At 48.2% G+C, this 18,051-nt stretch overlaps 2 protein-coding genes across 2 annotated transcripts in view; both read left to right on the top strand.

Annotated features, from left to right (window-relative positions):
* The first annotated feature begins 723 nt into the window (after nt 1–723).
* Fam167b (family with sequence similarity 167 member B) lies at nt 724–1,921 on the top strand. The gene is made up of 2 exons (XM_036177714.1): nt 724–978; nt 1,691–1,921. The coding sequence occupies exons 1-2, from the start codon at nt 724–726 to the stop codon at nt 1,919–1,921; spliced, it is 486 nt and encodes a 161-aa protein (XP_036033607.1).
* Nucleotides 1,922–4,811: 2,890 nt separating this feature from the next.
* Lck (LCK proto-oncogene, Src family tyrosine kinase) overlaps nt 4,812–18,051 on the top strand; it is a 28,293-nt gene continuing 15,053 nt past the window's right edge. The window contains exon 1 of the mRNA XM_036178519.1: nt 4,812–4,931. The gene's annotated coding sequence lies outside the window, so the exon portion shown is untranslated. The remainder of the gene's footprint in view (nt 4,932–18,051) is intronic.

Here is an 18,051-nt window from a genome sequence, read left to right as displayed (position 1 = left end):
ATTTGAGATATGAGGGGAGGGGAAGAAGGGGGAAGAGGGGGAGGTTGACTGAAAACCTGTGAATGGCAGGAGGCAGACAGCCATCTACGGGGCTGCCCTTCAGCTCTGGGCAGCTCCTTCATCTGCCAGAAGCTTTTCAGCGGTTGCCAACAGAACCACAGTCTCCTTAGAGTCAAGCTTGGAATCACAGACCTGTCCCAACAGGGGCTCAGAGAAATCAGTGAGCTATCCAAAGTCCCATCAAAGCAGCCCCAGTGTCCAGGGTTCCTGACTCCCAGGCTAGGCAGCTGGACCCCACTCACTCCCTTGCCTTAGAGCTGGCAGAACAGAGAGCAGCGAGCTAGTCAGCCTCCTCTCCTTCTTGACTCCCTTGACTTGGGTCTTGGGAGGAGGGCCAAGTCAGCGTGGATGATGCTTTTCTTATCCTGCTGCAACTTCCTTTCTGGGAACCGGGAACCTGATTCTGGGCAAAGACAATAAAATTCATCCGAAGGGCTCCTCCTGCCCCCAGCCGGATGGGCATCACGTGGCTCCCAGTTAGGGGGCCAGGAAAATTCCATCCCTTGCACACTTAGCCTCACACACCCATCTGCTCACTCACCCTGGCACACTTAGCCTCCCTTACACACCATCTGCACTCACCACCACACATTCCTGGCACACTCTTCACCCCCAGCCTCTTCCACTTTCCTTCACTGCCCAATCGACCTCCACAGACCTACCATGTCCCTAGAGCCACTGAAGTTCCAGGCAGTGGGCGAGGATGAAGAAGATGAGGAGGAGAGCTTAGACTCTGTGAAGGCACTGACAGCCAAGCTTCAGCTGCAGACCCGACGACCCTCATACCTGGAGTGGACTGCCAGGGTCCAGAGCCCGGCCTGGTGCAGAGCCCAACCCAGACCTGAGCTGGAGAGACCTGGAGCCATCTGTGGCTTTGATTCCATTGATTCTGCGCTTCAGTGGCTCCGAAGGGAGCTGGTGAGTCCATTGAGCTAGACAGACTTGCACAGGGTCTTTGAGCCAGTCTACTTAAAGACCCAAGTCTGTGGGGTTGGGAGGGGGTGAGAACGGACTGCTCTCCAAAGCAGTTCCTCACTGCTGTGCCCTAGGATAGAGAACCAGGAATCCAGTTGTGTGTTATTTGTAGAGTCAACTCTGGATTAAAAGATCCCAGAGCAGCGGTTCTCAACCTGTGGGTCATGACCTGTTTGTGAGGGTCGGATGACCCTTTTATAGGGTTGCATATGAGATATTCACATTATGATTCATAACACTAGCAAAATTAGTTACGAAGTAGCAACAAAAATAATTTTTGGTTGGGGGTCACCACAACACGAGGAACTGTATTAAAGGGTCGCAGCATTAGGAAGGTTGAGAACACTGACAGAGAGACAACCAAGGAAAAAGTCGACTCTGTGTTGTTAGGTAGATTCTTAGGAGAGAAGCGTTAAATATCAGATGTCAACCCAACGTGCAAATATGGCAGAACAGATATCTGGATTTGCATACTAGTGGGTCCTTGGCTTGGTCTGGGAACCACCAATCTGGAACAAGATCTGAGAGATGGGGAAGGATGAAGTTAGGTGAGAAGGGGCTTGTGGGCTGTTCTAGGCAATTTTCACAGAAAGGGAGCAATGACTGGTGGGGCTGGAGGCTGGTCCAGCACACTTATGCCCCCTCTTGGTCACAGCAGGAAATGCGTGCTCAGGACCGGCAGCTGGCAGGTCAACTGTTGAGGCTGCGGGCTCAGCTGCACCTACTGAAAGTGGACCAAGCCTGTCACCTGCACCAGGAGCTACTGGATGAGGCGGAGCTGGAGCTGGAGCTGGAGTCTGGGACTGGCCTGGCTCTGGCCCCGCCACTGCGGCATCTGGGGCTCACACGCATGAACATCAGTGCCAGGCGCTTCACCCTCTGCTGAGGGCACTTGTCTCCTGGACTATCTGAGAAGAAGGACGAGGTGCCCTGGAGGCTCCTGCATCTGCTGGGAGAGAGGGCACACTTAGGTTTCTCAAAGTTGAATTCAGAGAGCACAAAGCCCCAGGGTGAGGGGAAAAGAGGGAGCTCAGGCCCCCAAATTTCTTAATAAAAACCCACTGCATCCCATCAAAGTTCTTCTGCATCCTTCACTGAGGCTGAGGGCGATTGTTGCATGTATTCCCTGTGCCACTGGGACTCGGGTCTTAACAACAGGAGACAAGACTCTGCTGAGGGTAGATGGCACCCAGTCTCCCCAATAGCTCCAGCTCTATTTCTCCACCTTATCAAATCAGAAATGAGGAAAAATTATAAAGATTTATTGTATTTTTTTAGTTGTGTGTGTGTGTGTGTGTGCGTGCGTGCGTGTGTGTGTGTGTGTGTGTGTGTGTGCCCAGAGAGGCCAGAAGAGAGTATTGGATTAGCTGGCACTGGAGTTACAGGCAGCTGTGAGGTGCTTGGTGTGGATGCTGGGAACCGAACCCAGGTCCTCTGAAAGAGGAAGTACTCTTAACTACCGAGTCACCTCTCTAGACCCTAAACTTAAAATCTACTCACTCTCATGGCAGGTGGTTTAGGAGAATGTAGACTCAGAGTTCTGTATTCAAAAGCAATTACCTTCTCTATTAGACCATGGGGAGATCAAGCCAGTATAATGTGCCTTTGATCCCAGCACTCAGGAGGCAGAGACAGGAGGATCTCTATGAGTATAAGGTCATCCTGATCTATATAGTGAGTTCCAGGTCAGCCAGGGCTACCTAGACAGACCCTGTCTTAAAAAAATCCCACGTGGTGGCACACGCCTTTAATCCCAGCACTCTAGAGGCAGAGGCAGGCAGATCTCTGAGTTTGAGACCATCCTGGTCTACAGAGAGAGTTCCAGGACAGCCAGGGCTACACAGAGAAATCGTGTCTCAATAAAACAAAATAACAAACAAAGAAACAAACAAGAATCCAAAAATAAATAGGAATAAGCTGCTACTTCTTACCCCACAGGCAGCTAGATATACCTTACTTTGGAAGGCCCTTGCTTCTCTGTGCCAATTCCCCCAGACACGAGCTGAAGCTGAGGTGAGCTGTGAAATGCTAAGGTTCTAAGTGAGGGCAGCTGGGCCCTGCAGCACATCTGTTAGCTCTGTCACTGGGGAGGTTTTTTTTTTCTTCTTCTTCTTCTGTGATTCTCAGCCTTTGTTTCTGTGTTACTTCTTTGTCTGACTTTCCAACTCAGCTTCCTCCCTCCCCCCACCCCCATTTCCTGTTTCCCCTTCCCTGTGCAACGGAGGTGCATACTGCTTCGACTTCCGCCTCACAAACCCCAACAATGCTCTGTGGGCTCCCCTCCCCCACCTGCTCACTCAGCCTAGCTCAGGAGGTGACACATTTACACTTTCCTTCCAGTGAGGTCAGGACCCATTCTTGGACCTGAGAGGGGCCACTGGGGGTTCCTCCTATCACTGGTGACCTGGCCCTCTGCCTAGGATGGGCACCATCCCCGTTTTGTGTCCTGCCTGCTGCTTGCTGCAAAGCTCTTACCTCCTGCTGATATCAGGATGTCTGTTGCCTGGGCAATATGTTTGCTCTGTCTTCTACCTGTGACAAGCTGTGTGTTATGATAGGGGTGTGGCCTTGCCTCTACTTGAGTTATGATCTTTAGCTATGTTGTTCTGCCTTCTGCCTGCTATTATATTCGTCAATTAATCATCTATCTATCTACCTACCTATCTATCTATCTACCTACCTATCTATCTACCTACCTACCTATCTGTCTATCTACCCATCTACTTACCTATCTACCTACCTATCTACTTATCTATCTATCTATCTATCTATCTCTAGATATATCTAGATATTGAGACAGGGTTTCTTTATGTAGCCCTGGCTGTCCTGGAACTCACTGTGTAGACCAGTCTGGCCTGGAACTCACAGAAATCTGCCTGCCTCTGCCTCTCAAATGCTGGGACTAAAGCTGTGCGCCACCCCGTCCTAGCCTGTCACTATAGTCTTAAGGACATGGGATTTCCGTGTATTCCTCCTGTAAGAGGCCTGCCCTATGACTCTAACACACTGTTGTCCTGCACCCCAAGATGACATGATACTGCTCTGTCAGTGACTGGTTGCTGTTTTTACTCTAACATGCAACCTTGTCACCAACCATTTCAGAGTTATTGTCTAGGCTTCAACCCTGAACAGAGGTGCCTTTGGCTGTCAGCCTGACTGTAGCGCCGTTTCCCTTCCCTGTGAGCTGAACGTGTAGCTCAGGAGGGCAGAGCTCAGGCTCCCTTTGGGTCTCTTACCCAGGTGTATTGTGGAGGACAGGAAGGTAGTGCTCTATCAAACGTCCTTTCTTTGTAGTGGGGAGGCAGAGAGAGGCAGGTGATCTCTGTGAATTCAAGGACACACTGGTCTGGTCTACACAGCAAGTTCCAAGCCAATTAGAGTTAGAGTCACATAATAAGACCCTCCATTTAGAAAAAGAAAGTCTCTCCTTGGTTTATTATTATCATTATTATTACTACTATTGTTGTTGTTTTTGAAACAGGGACTCACGTGGTTCAGGCTGGCCTGAAACTGTGTGTAGCCACTACTGCCCCCACCTCCAGAGTGCTGGGATTATAGACCCTTGGCATCACACATGGACCTCCCCCGCGGCCCCACACTCTGAGTATCACCCTCTGTATGAGTAGGGGCTGGCCTAGAGGTGTCTGGGACCCCAAGAGGCCGAAGGGTCTGGGGCTATGGCGGCAGGAAGCTTGGGGTGCTGGAGGCTTGTGGTTGGGTTGCTGGGGCTGGGTTGGCTGCGGAGCCCTCAGAAGGAGGCAGGAAGTCAGGGTGGAACGTGGGCGCGTGGAGACAGGTGGTGAGTACGAGGGCAAAGGAGCTGAGACTGGGTCCAGGCAGCCAAGCCAGGCCAGAAACATCATGTGAATGGGCCAGAAGGCTCCCAGGCTGGGCAGGTAAGGGGCGTTGGGAACAACCGTCAAGGGGCTATGGTGGGAGCCAGACAGCAGAGGATCACCTCTGTGTGGAGGGTCAGCCCCCCCGGGCTGTACTGCAGCCTGTCCAAAATGCCTTTGCTGGAGGTTGGCTAGATGGGTGGATCTCACCTCTGCGGTTCTGTTAGCCATCGCTCCCCACCTCACTAGGAGCATACTCCTTGGAGATCTAGCGCACCATGTCAAGTATTGAAGAGGCCACCAGTAGTGACCCGTCCAGTTTCTCATCCTCATAGGATGAGGTTTCTGAGGTCCAAAGGTGGCCATGCATCTGTTTAACCTGTACTTCCTGAAGCTGGACAGTGGTAGAGCAGGACCTTGTGACAGAGAGATGGCTTGGGCTGGGCTCCTCCTACTGCAGTGATAAGATGGACATCTTGAGTGCAGGCCCTAGGAAGCCTCTGATCCTCGGGGCAGACCTGAGTGGCAAGACCTCATGAAAGAGTCACCCATGGAATCTAGACGGACATCTGAGAATTGACTTGGGTCTTAGTAACCGGCATCCTGAAAGACAGAGTCGTCTCCAGGGAAACGGATGGATATGTGAGGGAGGTTCATCCAGGATGGATGTGTCTTCCCTGGGGAAGTTGGTAGTGAATGCGAATGATGGGAGAAGGGGAGGGGAAGGACTATTTTTATCCCAGACAGGGCACAGCTGGGCTAGGGCAAGGACTTCTGAACTTCCGTCTGGAAAGCCACTGTTCCTCTCCTGCCAAGTGTCAGGAGAGGATGTCCTCACCTCTGCCCTTGTCCCCTCCTGCCTCAACCCAACTGCATTTGTGTGTGCATGTTGGCCTTCATGATTCTTGCTCGTCACCAGACACCACCCATCCCCTCGCAGCCTAGCTTTGGGGGACAGTCTTGACTTCGGCTGACTTTCCAGGTTTTCTGTGTCTCTCTGGAGATGTTCCTGTAACACATTTTCCATCTTGTCAGCACATGCCAGCCTCCTTCCTACAGGGGCGGGAAACACACACTCTTCCTGGATCTCAGGAACAGGCAACAACAGCAATCCCTTTGACTGGTCCTGTGCTGACTGACAGGACTCCCACAGAGTCCCTAGTCTGTGGAACTCAGGCTAGCAGCTCTTCTCAAAAGAGCCCAGAGGACAAGGGCAGCGAAGGGGCTGAGACTTCAGATGGGGGCTGGGAGAACGTCCTTCAAGGAGATCTAGAAGCTTCCTGAACAGGGCAGTCCTGGGAAGTGCGGAAGCTCGTTTTGGAGATTGCTTGGGACATAAAGCTGAGGTCCCTATCCTGCCTTGGTGCTGCCCTCTGGGACCAGGGATGCAGAGACCTCAGAGTAGTCAAAGCCTCAAGAGCCCAGGGGTGTGGTGTGGTGTAGTGTTTAAAAACCACTTAGAGAGAGAGAGACACACAGACAGACACCCAGGAACAATTTTGGGTCTGCCATTCGCTTGAGTGAGTGGTTTATCCACTCCAAATTTCAGTTTATTTATGAAGGCCCACTAACAAAGCTCTCTCTTCTAGAGTGCCTGGCAAAGTCAAAGGAAAAATGATGACAATATGTCCTGGGCAATACTGACACACAGTAGGCGCTTGAGAGAAGCTAGGTAACTTCCTCTCCCTTCAGAGTGTTTGCTCACACCCAGAATGACACCTACTCAGGGCTTCGGCAAGACAGTGAACCGCCCAATCTCTCATGCTTGTGGTATGGCTTTGCAAATGAGCTTGTTTCCTGTATATAGTCCAGTGTGAAAACTCAGGAGGCTAGATTCTGATCTGAGGGAAGGGGTCTGTCGGTCACAGGAGAGGGTTTCTCAGCCAAACCCTGTTTTGCGTTGTTTATAATCCTAGCACTCCAAATGCTGAGACAAGAGCAGAGAGAGTTTGAGCCCAGCATCGGTTACCTACAGTAGCTACACCTTGTCTTTAAAAAAAAAATGCATACACACTCACCATACCTTCCCTGTCCAAAGCTTCTCATATATCATAGGAAAATACATGTGTGCAGGTTTGGTCAGAGGTAGGATCCTACAAACTCCTACACACACCCACAGGCTGATGGTTTCAAAGCCAAGTTCAGTTCATAGGATGGTGTTGGGGTGGGAGAAAGGTAGGCCCAAGATAGCATCTAGTAAAGTAGGAGCCTTTCTCCTCTCCCCCAACCTTTAACCATGCAGGATCTCATGCATGCTCAGTGCATGAAGCCACACCCGAAGCCTAGAAATTTAATTTTTCAAAAATATTACTTATTTTTATTTTATGTGCATTGGTGTTTTGCCTGCATGTGTATCTATGTGAATGTGTTGGATCCCCTGGAACTGGAGCTCTAGACAGTCATGAGCTGCTTTGCGGTGCTGGGAATTGAACCCAGGTCCTCTGTAAGGACCCTTCTCTCCAACCCCTAGAAATGTAATCTTTAACAGCCAACCTCAGTGTGGGTCTGGAATATTTCATGCTGCATTATCAGTGCTTGCCCTGAAAAGAAAAGAAAACAACAAAATAACAACAACAACAACAACAACAAAATAGTTCCATGATGCACCTGGAAAGAAAATGTTTTAGAGCCAACTTACATAGCCTCAGTGACAAACTATCCCACATGGTTGACGCTGGCTTGCTAAATCTCTGCAGGTCTCCCCCAGAGAAGAAGCCTGATTCATTTGGTCTGATCCAGTGTTTCCTAAAGTTCTTGGACACAAAGCTATTTTTACCAACTGTATAGTCTATTCCGGGCTGGGATGAAAGGGCAGAGGAACTATACAGTTGGTACATTCTCAAAGGACTGCCACTTACAGAGTGTGGGGGCACACACCTGTTACCCTAGCACTCGAGATGGAGTCAGGATGAGAAGTATGAGAACAGCTTGGGCATCATAGCCAGCTGTTGTCTGAAGGGGGAAAAAAGGAGGTTTATGTTTTTAATGGCGCTTTTGAGTTGGTGGTGATGTTGTTGTTTTTAATTTTGCTGTTGTAAATTTAGCACATGGCTGGCTTTATTTTGTTTTATAACTCAAAACAGCACAGAGGCATCTAAAGACACCAGAATGTTGGGCTCCTCTATCCCACTTCTGGGCTGGGAGCCATCTGGTGTACATCCTGACAGATTGTCCCTGTGACACCACAGAGAGGTGGAGAAGTTGAAGCCTGGGGTAGACCAAGGTCCAGCTTGTAGTTCCCTACACCTTGGTTTGTGAGGAGGCTTCAGGCAAATCGCTTTACCCAGTTTCTGCCTTGGTTTTGCATCTGTAAAATGGGGCTGATAATGACATTTATTCCATAGGGCTGCCGTCAGAGTTACATGAAATCATTCAAATCATGCAAATTATATGAAATAATGATCGCCACCTAACCTGAGCCTCTAGATACATTTAAATGCAGGTAAACTTACTGCAGCAGTCTGTGTCTGGCATGATGCATCTAGGAGTCTCCCTGTGTCCATACATGGAGCTCTGATGTTAGCTTGGTGACTGAGTAATGGCGGTTTTTCATGTTACTTCCTGGAAAGTGTTGCTGTGAGAATACGTTGTTGGGAGCTGAGGACGATACTGATCAGATGCAGACAGCAGGCCTTAGAGCCTTGGGTGAGGATGAAACGACCCGCCGAGGCACACCCTCTCTGTCACAGAGGGCAGGCTATGTGATAGGAACATTCTCCGTCTGCTCATCTCTATTCCTCAGTACTAGACCACAAGATTGGACAGGCCCACTTAATTTTTGTCTATAGATTGGCCGTTTAGAAAGGTGTACTACAAAGGGGGTTTGGGGAGATAGTTCAGTCATTAAAGGTGCTAGCTGAAGTGCAAGCACGAGAACCCAAGTCTGATCCCCCAGCACCAACTTACAAAAGCCAGGAGCAGTAGAACATGCCTGTAATCCCAGTGCCAAGGAGGAAGTGGCAGGATCCCTGAGGCTCTCTAGGCAGCCAGTCTATCCAGATAAACAAACTCCATGTTCAGGGAGAGATCCTCTCTCAAAAAAGGTGGGAGGAACTGAGTGGTGGTGGTGTAGGCCTTTAATCAGAGGCAGTTGGATCTTTGTGAGTTCAAAGCCAGTCTGGTCTACAGAGCAAGTTCCAGGACAGCCAGGGCTACACAGAAAAACCCTGTCTGGAAAAACAGCAACAATAAAAAAAGTTGGAGGAAAGGAATTGAGGAAGACACCTAATATCAACTCTCCACACTCGAGTACACACACACACACACACAGAATTGCAAAATTTCAGCTAGGGCTGAGGGTACAGCTCAGTGGGAGGTTCTGGGTTCAATCTCTAGTACCACAAAAGGGAAGAGAAAAAGGAAGAAAGGAAAGAAGGAAGGAGAGAAGGAGGGAGGGAGGGAGGAAAGAGGAAGAGAGGGAAGAAGAAAGGAGGAAAAGAGAAAGGAAGATGGGTTGTTGTCTGTGGAGAGAAGCCTAAGCTCCAGGTTCTTCCTCACAGGGCAGCATCTCCCACACTGTGGCCTTTAAGATGCTGACTATGTGAGTAATTTGGAGGCTGCTAGATGAGTGTGTACAAATGCTAATTTATATCCTCTAGTGTGCACTGACATGGAACGGCTATTTACAGCCGGTGACACCGATTTTCCATTTGTGGTAGTAAAGCTTCTATTTCAGGTAAACGTATTTAAGAAGGAAAAATGTGCGTGCCCAAAATCCCAAGGAAGAAGGAAGTGACAGGCTGTGTCAATCTGGAAGCTGTAGAATGAGACACACACGCTAGCCTCAAATGAAATCTGTTCTCGTCTGTTTAGTGACTTAATGTGACTGGCCTGGTAGCACAGGCCTGTTGTCTCAGTTGTTGGGAGAGACAGAGGCAGGGGGATCAAAGTTTAAGACCTGCCTGGCTACAGAGCAAGTTCAAGGCCAGCTTGGGCAGCTGCACCCACCCTGCCCCCAAAAAAGGAGTTGTGTATCAAGAATTACATGAAGCATTTTACACGTCAGGGTCTTCCATGTGTCATAGATAATGCTCAGAACTGTCCAAGATGCAGTTCTCAGTTTCATCCCTGTTTTGCCGATTCAGGAATTAGGAAAGGGTCTGAGAGTTCAGAAATCTCAGCTGGGTGTAATGACTTGGAAGGCTGCAACAGGAGGATTGTTGCTAGTTTGAGTTGTCAGTTTGGCCCATATGGAAGGATCTCTTCTCAAAACAATCAAGTGTGTGTGTGGTGGGGGAGGCATGGCTCAGTGGGTAAAGGCTCTTGCTGAAAACTGACAGCCTGACCTGGATCCCAGGACCCACATGGTAGAGGATCCTGTTGTTGTCCTCTGACTTATGGAGGGTTTCTCTGTGGTGTTTTGGTGCCTGTCCTGGATCTTGCTTTATAGACCACCACCTGGCTTGGGAAATTTTTTTAAAAGTCAAGTGTGTGGAGAGGACAATTTAGTGATCTTCCTAAAGACCTTTTGGGCCGAGTGGTGGCGGCGCACACCTGTAATTCCAGCACTCGGGAGGCAGAGGCAGGTGGATCTCTGTGAGTTTGAGGCCAGCCTGGTCTATAAAGCAAGATCCAGGACAGGCACCAAAACACCACAGAGAAACCCTGTCTCAGGGGGGAAAAAAAAACAAAAAAAAAGACCTTTCGTCACTGACTGACTGAGAGATCCTGGAATCCAAACTGAGTCACGATGACAGGGACACGGTGAGCTGAGCCTCAATAACACTTAGACTGTAGATAAGATTCCTTCATCTTGAAACTCCCATAATGTAAAGAGGACCCTGAGTTAACCAGGACGGAGACCACTACTGAAATGCAAGATACAACAGCCACAGTGTAGCCCTTACTGATGACAATGATTACCGAGTAGATTCAGTTTTGTGTTTAAACCAGTTCCAGTTTGAGAGAATAAGTCCATCTTGTAGCTGAGGGTAGCTCAGTGGAAGACTGTGTACTTAGCATGTATAAGGCCTTGGACACAGGACAGCAATCACCGTTTCTTGGCAGTCTAAGGCAAGAGGCTCACCTGGGCAACTGAGTGAGGCCTGTTTCCAAGAAACAAAACATCTAAAAAAAGTAGTGGGAAAACCAGGAGTGTTGGTACACACCTTTAACCCTAGTACTCTGGAGGCAGGGACAGATGGGTTTCTGTGAATTTGAGGGTAGTGTAGTTGGAGTTTTCCTGCCTGGCCCAGTCAGGATAAATCTCTCTTACCCGCCAGTCCCATAGTCGCTCAGACCCAACCAAGAAAGCACACAGAAACTTATATTGCTTATAAACTGTATGGCCGTGGCAGGCTGCTTGTTATCTACTTCTATCTTAAATTAACCCATTTCTATTAATCTATACTTTGCCACATGGCTTGTGGCTTACCAGTGTCTTTACATGTTGCTTTTCATGGCGGCGGCTGGCGGTGTCTCCCTCCAACCTTCTACTTCCCAGAATTCTCTTCTCTCTTGTCCCGCCTATACTTCCTGCCTGGCCACTGGCCAATCAGAACTTTATTTACACAGAGCAATATCCACAGCAGGGTAGCTTGGTTTACTTAGTAATCTCCACGTGAGGACATTATTTATTATGCCTGTCAAGCCTAATTTTTTGGTATCATGATAAGGTTTGTCAGGGATATACCCTTCATGGAACTATGTGCCACTTTGGCATGATTCAAATCTTGGCAGCTAAAGAAAAAGGCAAGAAGATGTTTTAAGTGATGTCTGGCAGGTTTTACCTCACTGTAGCCCAGCACACATCAGCAGCCTGCCATAGAATGGCCTGCCTGTATTCTTTTTTTCTTTTTTCTTTTTGAGACAGGGTTTCTCTGTGTAGTCCTTGCTGTCCTGGAACTCACTCTGTAGTCCAGTCTGGCCTTGGATTCAGAGATCCACCTGTGTCTGCCTCCTGAGTGTTGGGATTAAAGGTGTGCGCCACGACCGCCTGGCTGGCCTGTATTATATGCAAAGCAGTGGTTCATAAATCAATAGCTCTGTTGTTGGAGATGGAAGAATGCTGTCTTTGTTTTATTTTATATGGAGATAAAAGACCCATACTAGGTTCAGTTTCCTGAGCTGATGGCTATGAAGCTGGTATCTTTGACCAAGTCTACAAGAAGCAGAACACATTTTGATCTGTGTGACTCCTAAAGAAAATTCTGGGATTAGCAAATCTAGTCCAGGGACCCTCAAGATGGTCCAGCATGTCAAGGTGCTTGCTGCCAAGCCTGATATCTGAGTTCTATTTGTGGACCCACACAGTGAAAGCAGAAAGCTGACATTTTTGATTCCAGCACTTGGGAGGCAGAGGCAGGTGGATCTGAGTTCAAGGCCAGCCTGGTCTACAGAACAAGTTCTAGGACAGCCAGAGCTGTTACACTGAGAAACCTTGTCTCAAAAAACCAAACCAAAAACACTAGAGAAATAGAGAGAGGGGGTGGGCTCACTTCAGATCTCTGGACAGCCTGGTTTGTTAAGTTATATTCCACAAGAGCAAGGCCACTGTATCTGCTGGCAGGGGTGGAGTGGGGGTGGGGTAGGTGGGGTAGGTGGGGTGGGGTGGGGTGGGGGTGCAGCATTGTATTGAAGGAGAACAAACAAGCTGGAAACTAAGATCTAGCCCTGACTCCACTGTCTAAGTTAGAAACACGAGGTTGGGACTAACCCTTTTATAATGGGCACACAGTGCCTTGAGGACCATACACTGCTTTGAATTTGACCAAGAGCATCTCACATCCTAGTCAGAGATGGTAGACTCCATACCACTCTCGCCACTGAGCAAGGAGTGCCAGAATCTGCCCTGCATGATTCTAAGAGCCCCAAGGACTCCATCTTTTTTTTTTCTTTTTCCATTTCAGACAATGAGAAGTTCATATTGTTTTGATGTTGGTCTCCTTATTTATTTTTTTTTTAACTCCTTAAAATACACTGTGTGTATGAGTACCTGAATGTGTCTGTGTTTTAGAACTCACAAAGACCCTCCTGCTTCTATCCCCAAGAGCTGGGATTACTAAAGATGTGTGTGTGTCACCACCCCCAGCAATGGTCACATTTGGATGAGGGATCTCTCTTCCAGTCCTGGCTTCCTGTCTAGCTTCCTTTGTGATTTCTCCTGACCCTATGATTACACTGTTTGGTGTGAATAAACGTTTGGTGAAAAATAAATTCACAGGGGTGAATAGTAGAAGAAAATGCTTGGAGAAAGGATGGAGGGTTGTGATTGTAATCTTTTATATATATGGTCTCTCGATGTGGTCCTGGCCTTTCTGTAACTTGCTGTATAGATAAGGCTGCCCCCCTCAAACTTACAGAGATCTGTCTGCCTTTGTCTCTTGAGTGCTGGGATTAAAGAGGTGGGCCACCACACCCAGCTGTGACTTGTTTTGCTTTTGCCAAAAAGCAAAAAACACAAAACAAAACAAAATCAAACACCCCCCCACCCCCAGTGCGTTGTTGAGATCACTCAGCCTCTCTGAACTCACAGATCCTCCATTCCTATTGTTTATTTATTGGCTGGTGTGTTGTTGTTTTTTTTTTTAATTGTGTGGGTGTGCGTGTGAGCACATGAGTGCAGGTGTCCATCAAAGAGAGCAGAAGAGGACATCAAATCCTTAGAGGCAGAGTTACAGGGGGTTGTGAGCCACCCACTGTGGAATTTGGGAACTGAACTTGGGTCCTCTGCAAAATCGGAGTGAGCTCCTGACGCGGAGCCATCTCCGGCCCTGGGTATACGTGTTTGCATATTGTGTACACATGTGTATGCAGACGCTTCTGCATACAGGTGGCTGTGGAGGCCAGAGGCTAGGTGTCACTTGTTTCTTTTTTTCTATTGAAGCAGGATTTCACTTTGTAGCCCTGTCTGTGCTGGAACTCGCTCTGTAGACCAGGATGGCCTTGAATTCACAGAGTTTTGTTTGCCTCTGCCTCCTGGGTGCTGGGACGTGTGCCACCACACCCAACAGAAGTTTCATTTTTAGGGAATGGTCCACCTTGTGTTTGGGGCAGGGTCTCTTCACTGGGACCCGTGGTTCTATGGTTAGGTTGGCTGGCCAGAAATCCACTTGTCCTCCTCATCTCCCACACACTGAAATGACACCACCATGCCCAGCATTCTACGTGGGAGTTGAGGGTGGAGCTTGGGTGGTGAGCAATCATTGACCAAGGCACCTCCCCAGCCCCACCCTCCACTCTTGAAAATTTGTGATATTTGTATACATGTGTGCATGCGCCACAGTGTATATATGGAGGCCAGAGGGCAAATTATAGGCATTAGGTCTCTCCCACCATGCAGGTCCCAGGGGTCACAGTCATGTCCTCAGGTTTGGTGGCAGGGAAGGTTACCTCCTGAGCCTTCTTACTGTCTGCCCCTCCCCCAAGACAGAACCTCACACCGCACCCCAGGCTGGCCTTGAAATCCCTGCAATCTCCCTGCCTCAGTCTCCTGAGATGGCAGGTGTGCACCATTACTCCTGGATTCTCTCTCCTCCTTTTAGATAGCCTATGTAGTCCGTGTTGCCTCAGACTACGAGATGCCGAGATAACAGACTTGTGCCAACACGTTCTGGTTTCACGTTTATTATCATTTATTCGTGTGTATGTATGTGCTTGTACACCCAAGTGCCCCAGTATGCATACGGAGGACAGAGGACAATTTTGTGAGGAGTGGTTCTTTCCTTCTACCACATGGGCCCCAGAGATGGAACTCAGGTAGTCAGGCTAGGCAGCAAACATCTTTACTGAACCATTAGGGTGGCCCCTTCTCTAAAAACAAAGCTAAAGAATTATGTCAGTGCATCTAAAACTCTTCATTCTGTTCTTGTCTTACACAAATCCATTGAATTTTCTCATTAATTCTCCCCTTTTTTGGTTCTAGAGATTGAATCTAGGGCTTCATAGATCAAATTCTATTTATTTATTTGTTTGTTTATTATTATTATTGGTTTTTCGAGACAGGGTTTTTCGTGTCTCTGTATAGCCCTGGCTGTCCTGGAACTCACTCTGTAGTCCAGGCTGGCCTCCAACTCAGAGATCCACCTGCCTCTGCCTCCCAAGTGCTGGAACTAAAGGCATGCATCACCATATCTAGCTGTATAAATCAAAACTGTAAAAGGAGTTTTTATTGTGTGTGTGTGTGTGTGTGTGTGTGTGTGTGTGTGTGTGTGTGTGCACATGCACACGAGGGTGACTTTATATGCACCCTAAGCCTGCAGAGGCCAGGAGAGAGCATCAGATTCATTGGGACAGGAATTTTGTGTAGTTGTGAGTGGCCATAGAGGTGCTGAGCACTGAACTGTGGTCCTCTGCAAATGCAGTAAGTACACTAAACTGCAGAGCCTTCTCTCCAGAGCCCCGACCCATAGCTTCAAATTTAATCAGAGAAGGGAATGTGAAAACACTGAAGAAAACTGATAATTTCTCTCAGATGTTTTCCTGATGGCCCTGGGAGTCAAACCCCAAACCTCATGTGTGCTAAACAGGTGTTCTGCCTCTGAACTCTCTTTTTCTTTCCTCTTCATCTTTTTTTCCTTTTTGAGACAGGGTCTCTATGTAATACTGGCTGTCCTAAAACCCACGCTCTAGACCAGGCTGGCCTGGAACTCACAAAGATCTGCCTGTCTCTGCCTCACAAGTGCTGGGACTGTGCCACCACACCTGGCTGTCAATCCTTACTTCTTATGGTGTTTTTTCAACTTGTTTTTAGGTCCCTAAGACAAAGTCTGTTGTAGCCCAGGCTAGGCTCAAACTCTCTATGTAGTAGGGGATGTCCTGAACTACTGATCCTCCTGCTTCCATTTCCCTAGTACTGGAATTATAGGGTATACCACCATGCCTGGATCTATGCTGGCTTTCATTTTAATTTTAAGATAGAGTCCTTCTAAGTTGCCCAGGCTGACCTCAACCTTCAAGAGCCCAGCTCTTACTCTCCAAAGCATCTTGGCTATGATACATGGCCCTCAGTCTTTTTGTTGTTGTTGTTGTTGTTTAATTTTTATTTTATGTGCATTAGTGTTTTGCCATGGATTTTGGTTCCCCTGGAACTGGAGGTACAGACAGTTGTGAGCTGCCATGTGGGTGCTGGGAATTGAACCTGGGTCCTCCTAAACACTGAGCCATCTCTCCAGGCCTTCTCAGTCCTTTTATTGTCTTAAATTTTCTTCTGTCTTGAGACTTTTTAAAAAAATGTGTACTCGAATTTTGTCTGCAAGTACATCTGTGTACCGTGTGCCAAAGAAGGCCAGAAGAGGGTGGATCTCCTAGAGCTAGAGATGGGTGTGAACCATCATGTAGGTGCTGGGAACCAAATCCCCCAGGGAAGAGCCAGTACTATAACCATTGAGCTAACTCTCCACCTCTATAAAAATTATTTATTTTACTTTGAACTATGTGTATGTGTGAGAGGGGTAGGATGTGCACATGTGTGTGGATGCCTGTGGGAGCCAGAGAGTGTGGAAACCAGAGAGTGTGGATGCCTGTGGAAACCAGAGAGTGTGGGAGCCAGAGAGTGTGGATGCCTGTGGGAGCAGCAGCACAGGGACTTCCTGGAGCTACAGTTACAGGCAGTTGTGAGCTGCCCACTTTCAGAGTTTGGGACTAAACTCTGGTTCTGTGCAAAAAAACCCAGCATGCTTTTAAGCATTGTGCCACCTCTCTCTCTCTCTCTCTCTCTCTCTCTCTCTCTCTCTCTCTCTCTCTCTCTCTTTGGTTTTTTGAGACAGGGTTTCTCTCTGTTATTTTGGTGCCTGTCCTAGATCTCACTCTGTAGACCAGGCTGGCCTCGAACTCAGAGAGATCCGCTTGGCTCTGCCTCCCGAGTGCTGGGATTAAAGGCGTGCACCACCACCACCACCACCACCACCACCACCACCACCACCACCCAGTGTGTCATCTCTCTTACCCCTGGTAGGTTTTGTAAGTAGCTCAGGCTGGCCTCATGTCTTAATCTTCCCACCCTGGAACCCAAATTACAACCTTGGGTGATCAGGCCTGGCAGCATGCCTCTTTTTTCACTTTATTTATTTGGGTTTTTTTTTTTTTTTTTTTTTTTGAGACAGGGTTTTTCTGTGTTGCCTTAGCTGTCCTGGAACTCATTCTGTTGACCAGGCTGGTCTCAAACTCACAGAGATCTGCCTGCCTCTGCTTCCCGAATGCCGGGATTAAAGACGTGCACCACCACTTCCTGTTTCCGTTTCTTTTTTCTTTCTTTCTTTCTTTTTTTTTTTAATATATTTATTTTATTTTTTTTATACGGATATTTGTGGGTTTGTTTGTTTGTTTTGTTTTGTTTTGTTTTTTCGAGACAGGGTTTCTCTGTGTAGCTTTGCGCCTTTCCTGGAACTCACTCTATAGACCAGGCTGGCCTTGAACTCACAGAGATCTGCCTGCCTCTGCCTCCTGAGTGCTGGGATTAAAAGCGTGCGCCACCACTTTGTATCATTCTTCTTAACCCCAAACTTTTCTATTGTTTTTCCTCCCTTTGAGACACAGTGTAAGTCTCACTATGTACCCTGGACTGGATTGGAACTCACTATGTAGACCAGGTTATCTTCGACCTCGTAGAAATCTGCATTTGCCTCAGCGCTTAAACTGGGATTAAAGACAGGCACTATCACACCCACCTCTCCTGCCTTTTCCCAAGGCTTCCAAAAATGTCAAGGCTGAGAGGCACCTACTGCTCCAAGTACACAGTCCTTCTGATGTTAGTGCTGTAGGTACAGTTTAACCAACCTGTTTGCCCCAGGCCTGTGTGAATCACAGACAGGGTGCTTACTCACTCCCCACGCTTTTTCCGGCAGTTCCTACTGCATTTCAACCATGAGATAACTGAGCTGGCAAGGCATGTTGAGTTGACTCTGGCAGAGCAAACCTCACCTGCCACCGGGCCTCCCAGCAAAGGGGCTGAAGGAAGGGTGAATGTGTTTGTATACTTGTTTCTCGAGTCTCTGTGGAGTTTCTCAGGTAGAGTCTCTTGTATTCCAAGCTAACCTTGAACTCCTGATCCTTCTGCCTCCACCCCAGGGCTTGAACTACAGGCATGTATGAACCCCACATCAGGCCTGAGTTTATTCAGTGCGGGGACTGAACCTTAGGGTTTGATGGGCAAAGCGCTACCCACTGAACTATATCCACAAGCCTTCTGGAGTCTCTGGGTTTAGCTTAATGTTCCATGGATGTTTTGTGATTCTTCCATAAT

This window comes from Onychomys torridus, chromosome 2 (assembly GCF_903995425.1).
Source record: "Onychomys torridus chromosome 2, mOncTor1.1, whole genome shotgun sequence".
Taxonomy (NCBI): domain Eukaryota; kingdom Metazoa; phylum Chordata; class Mammalia; order Rodentia; family Cricetidae; genus Onychomys; species Onychomys torridus.
Note: the sequence above shows the minus strand (reverse complement) of the source record. Positions and strands in the feature narration are given on the sequence as shown.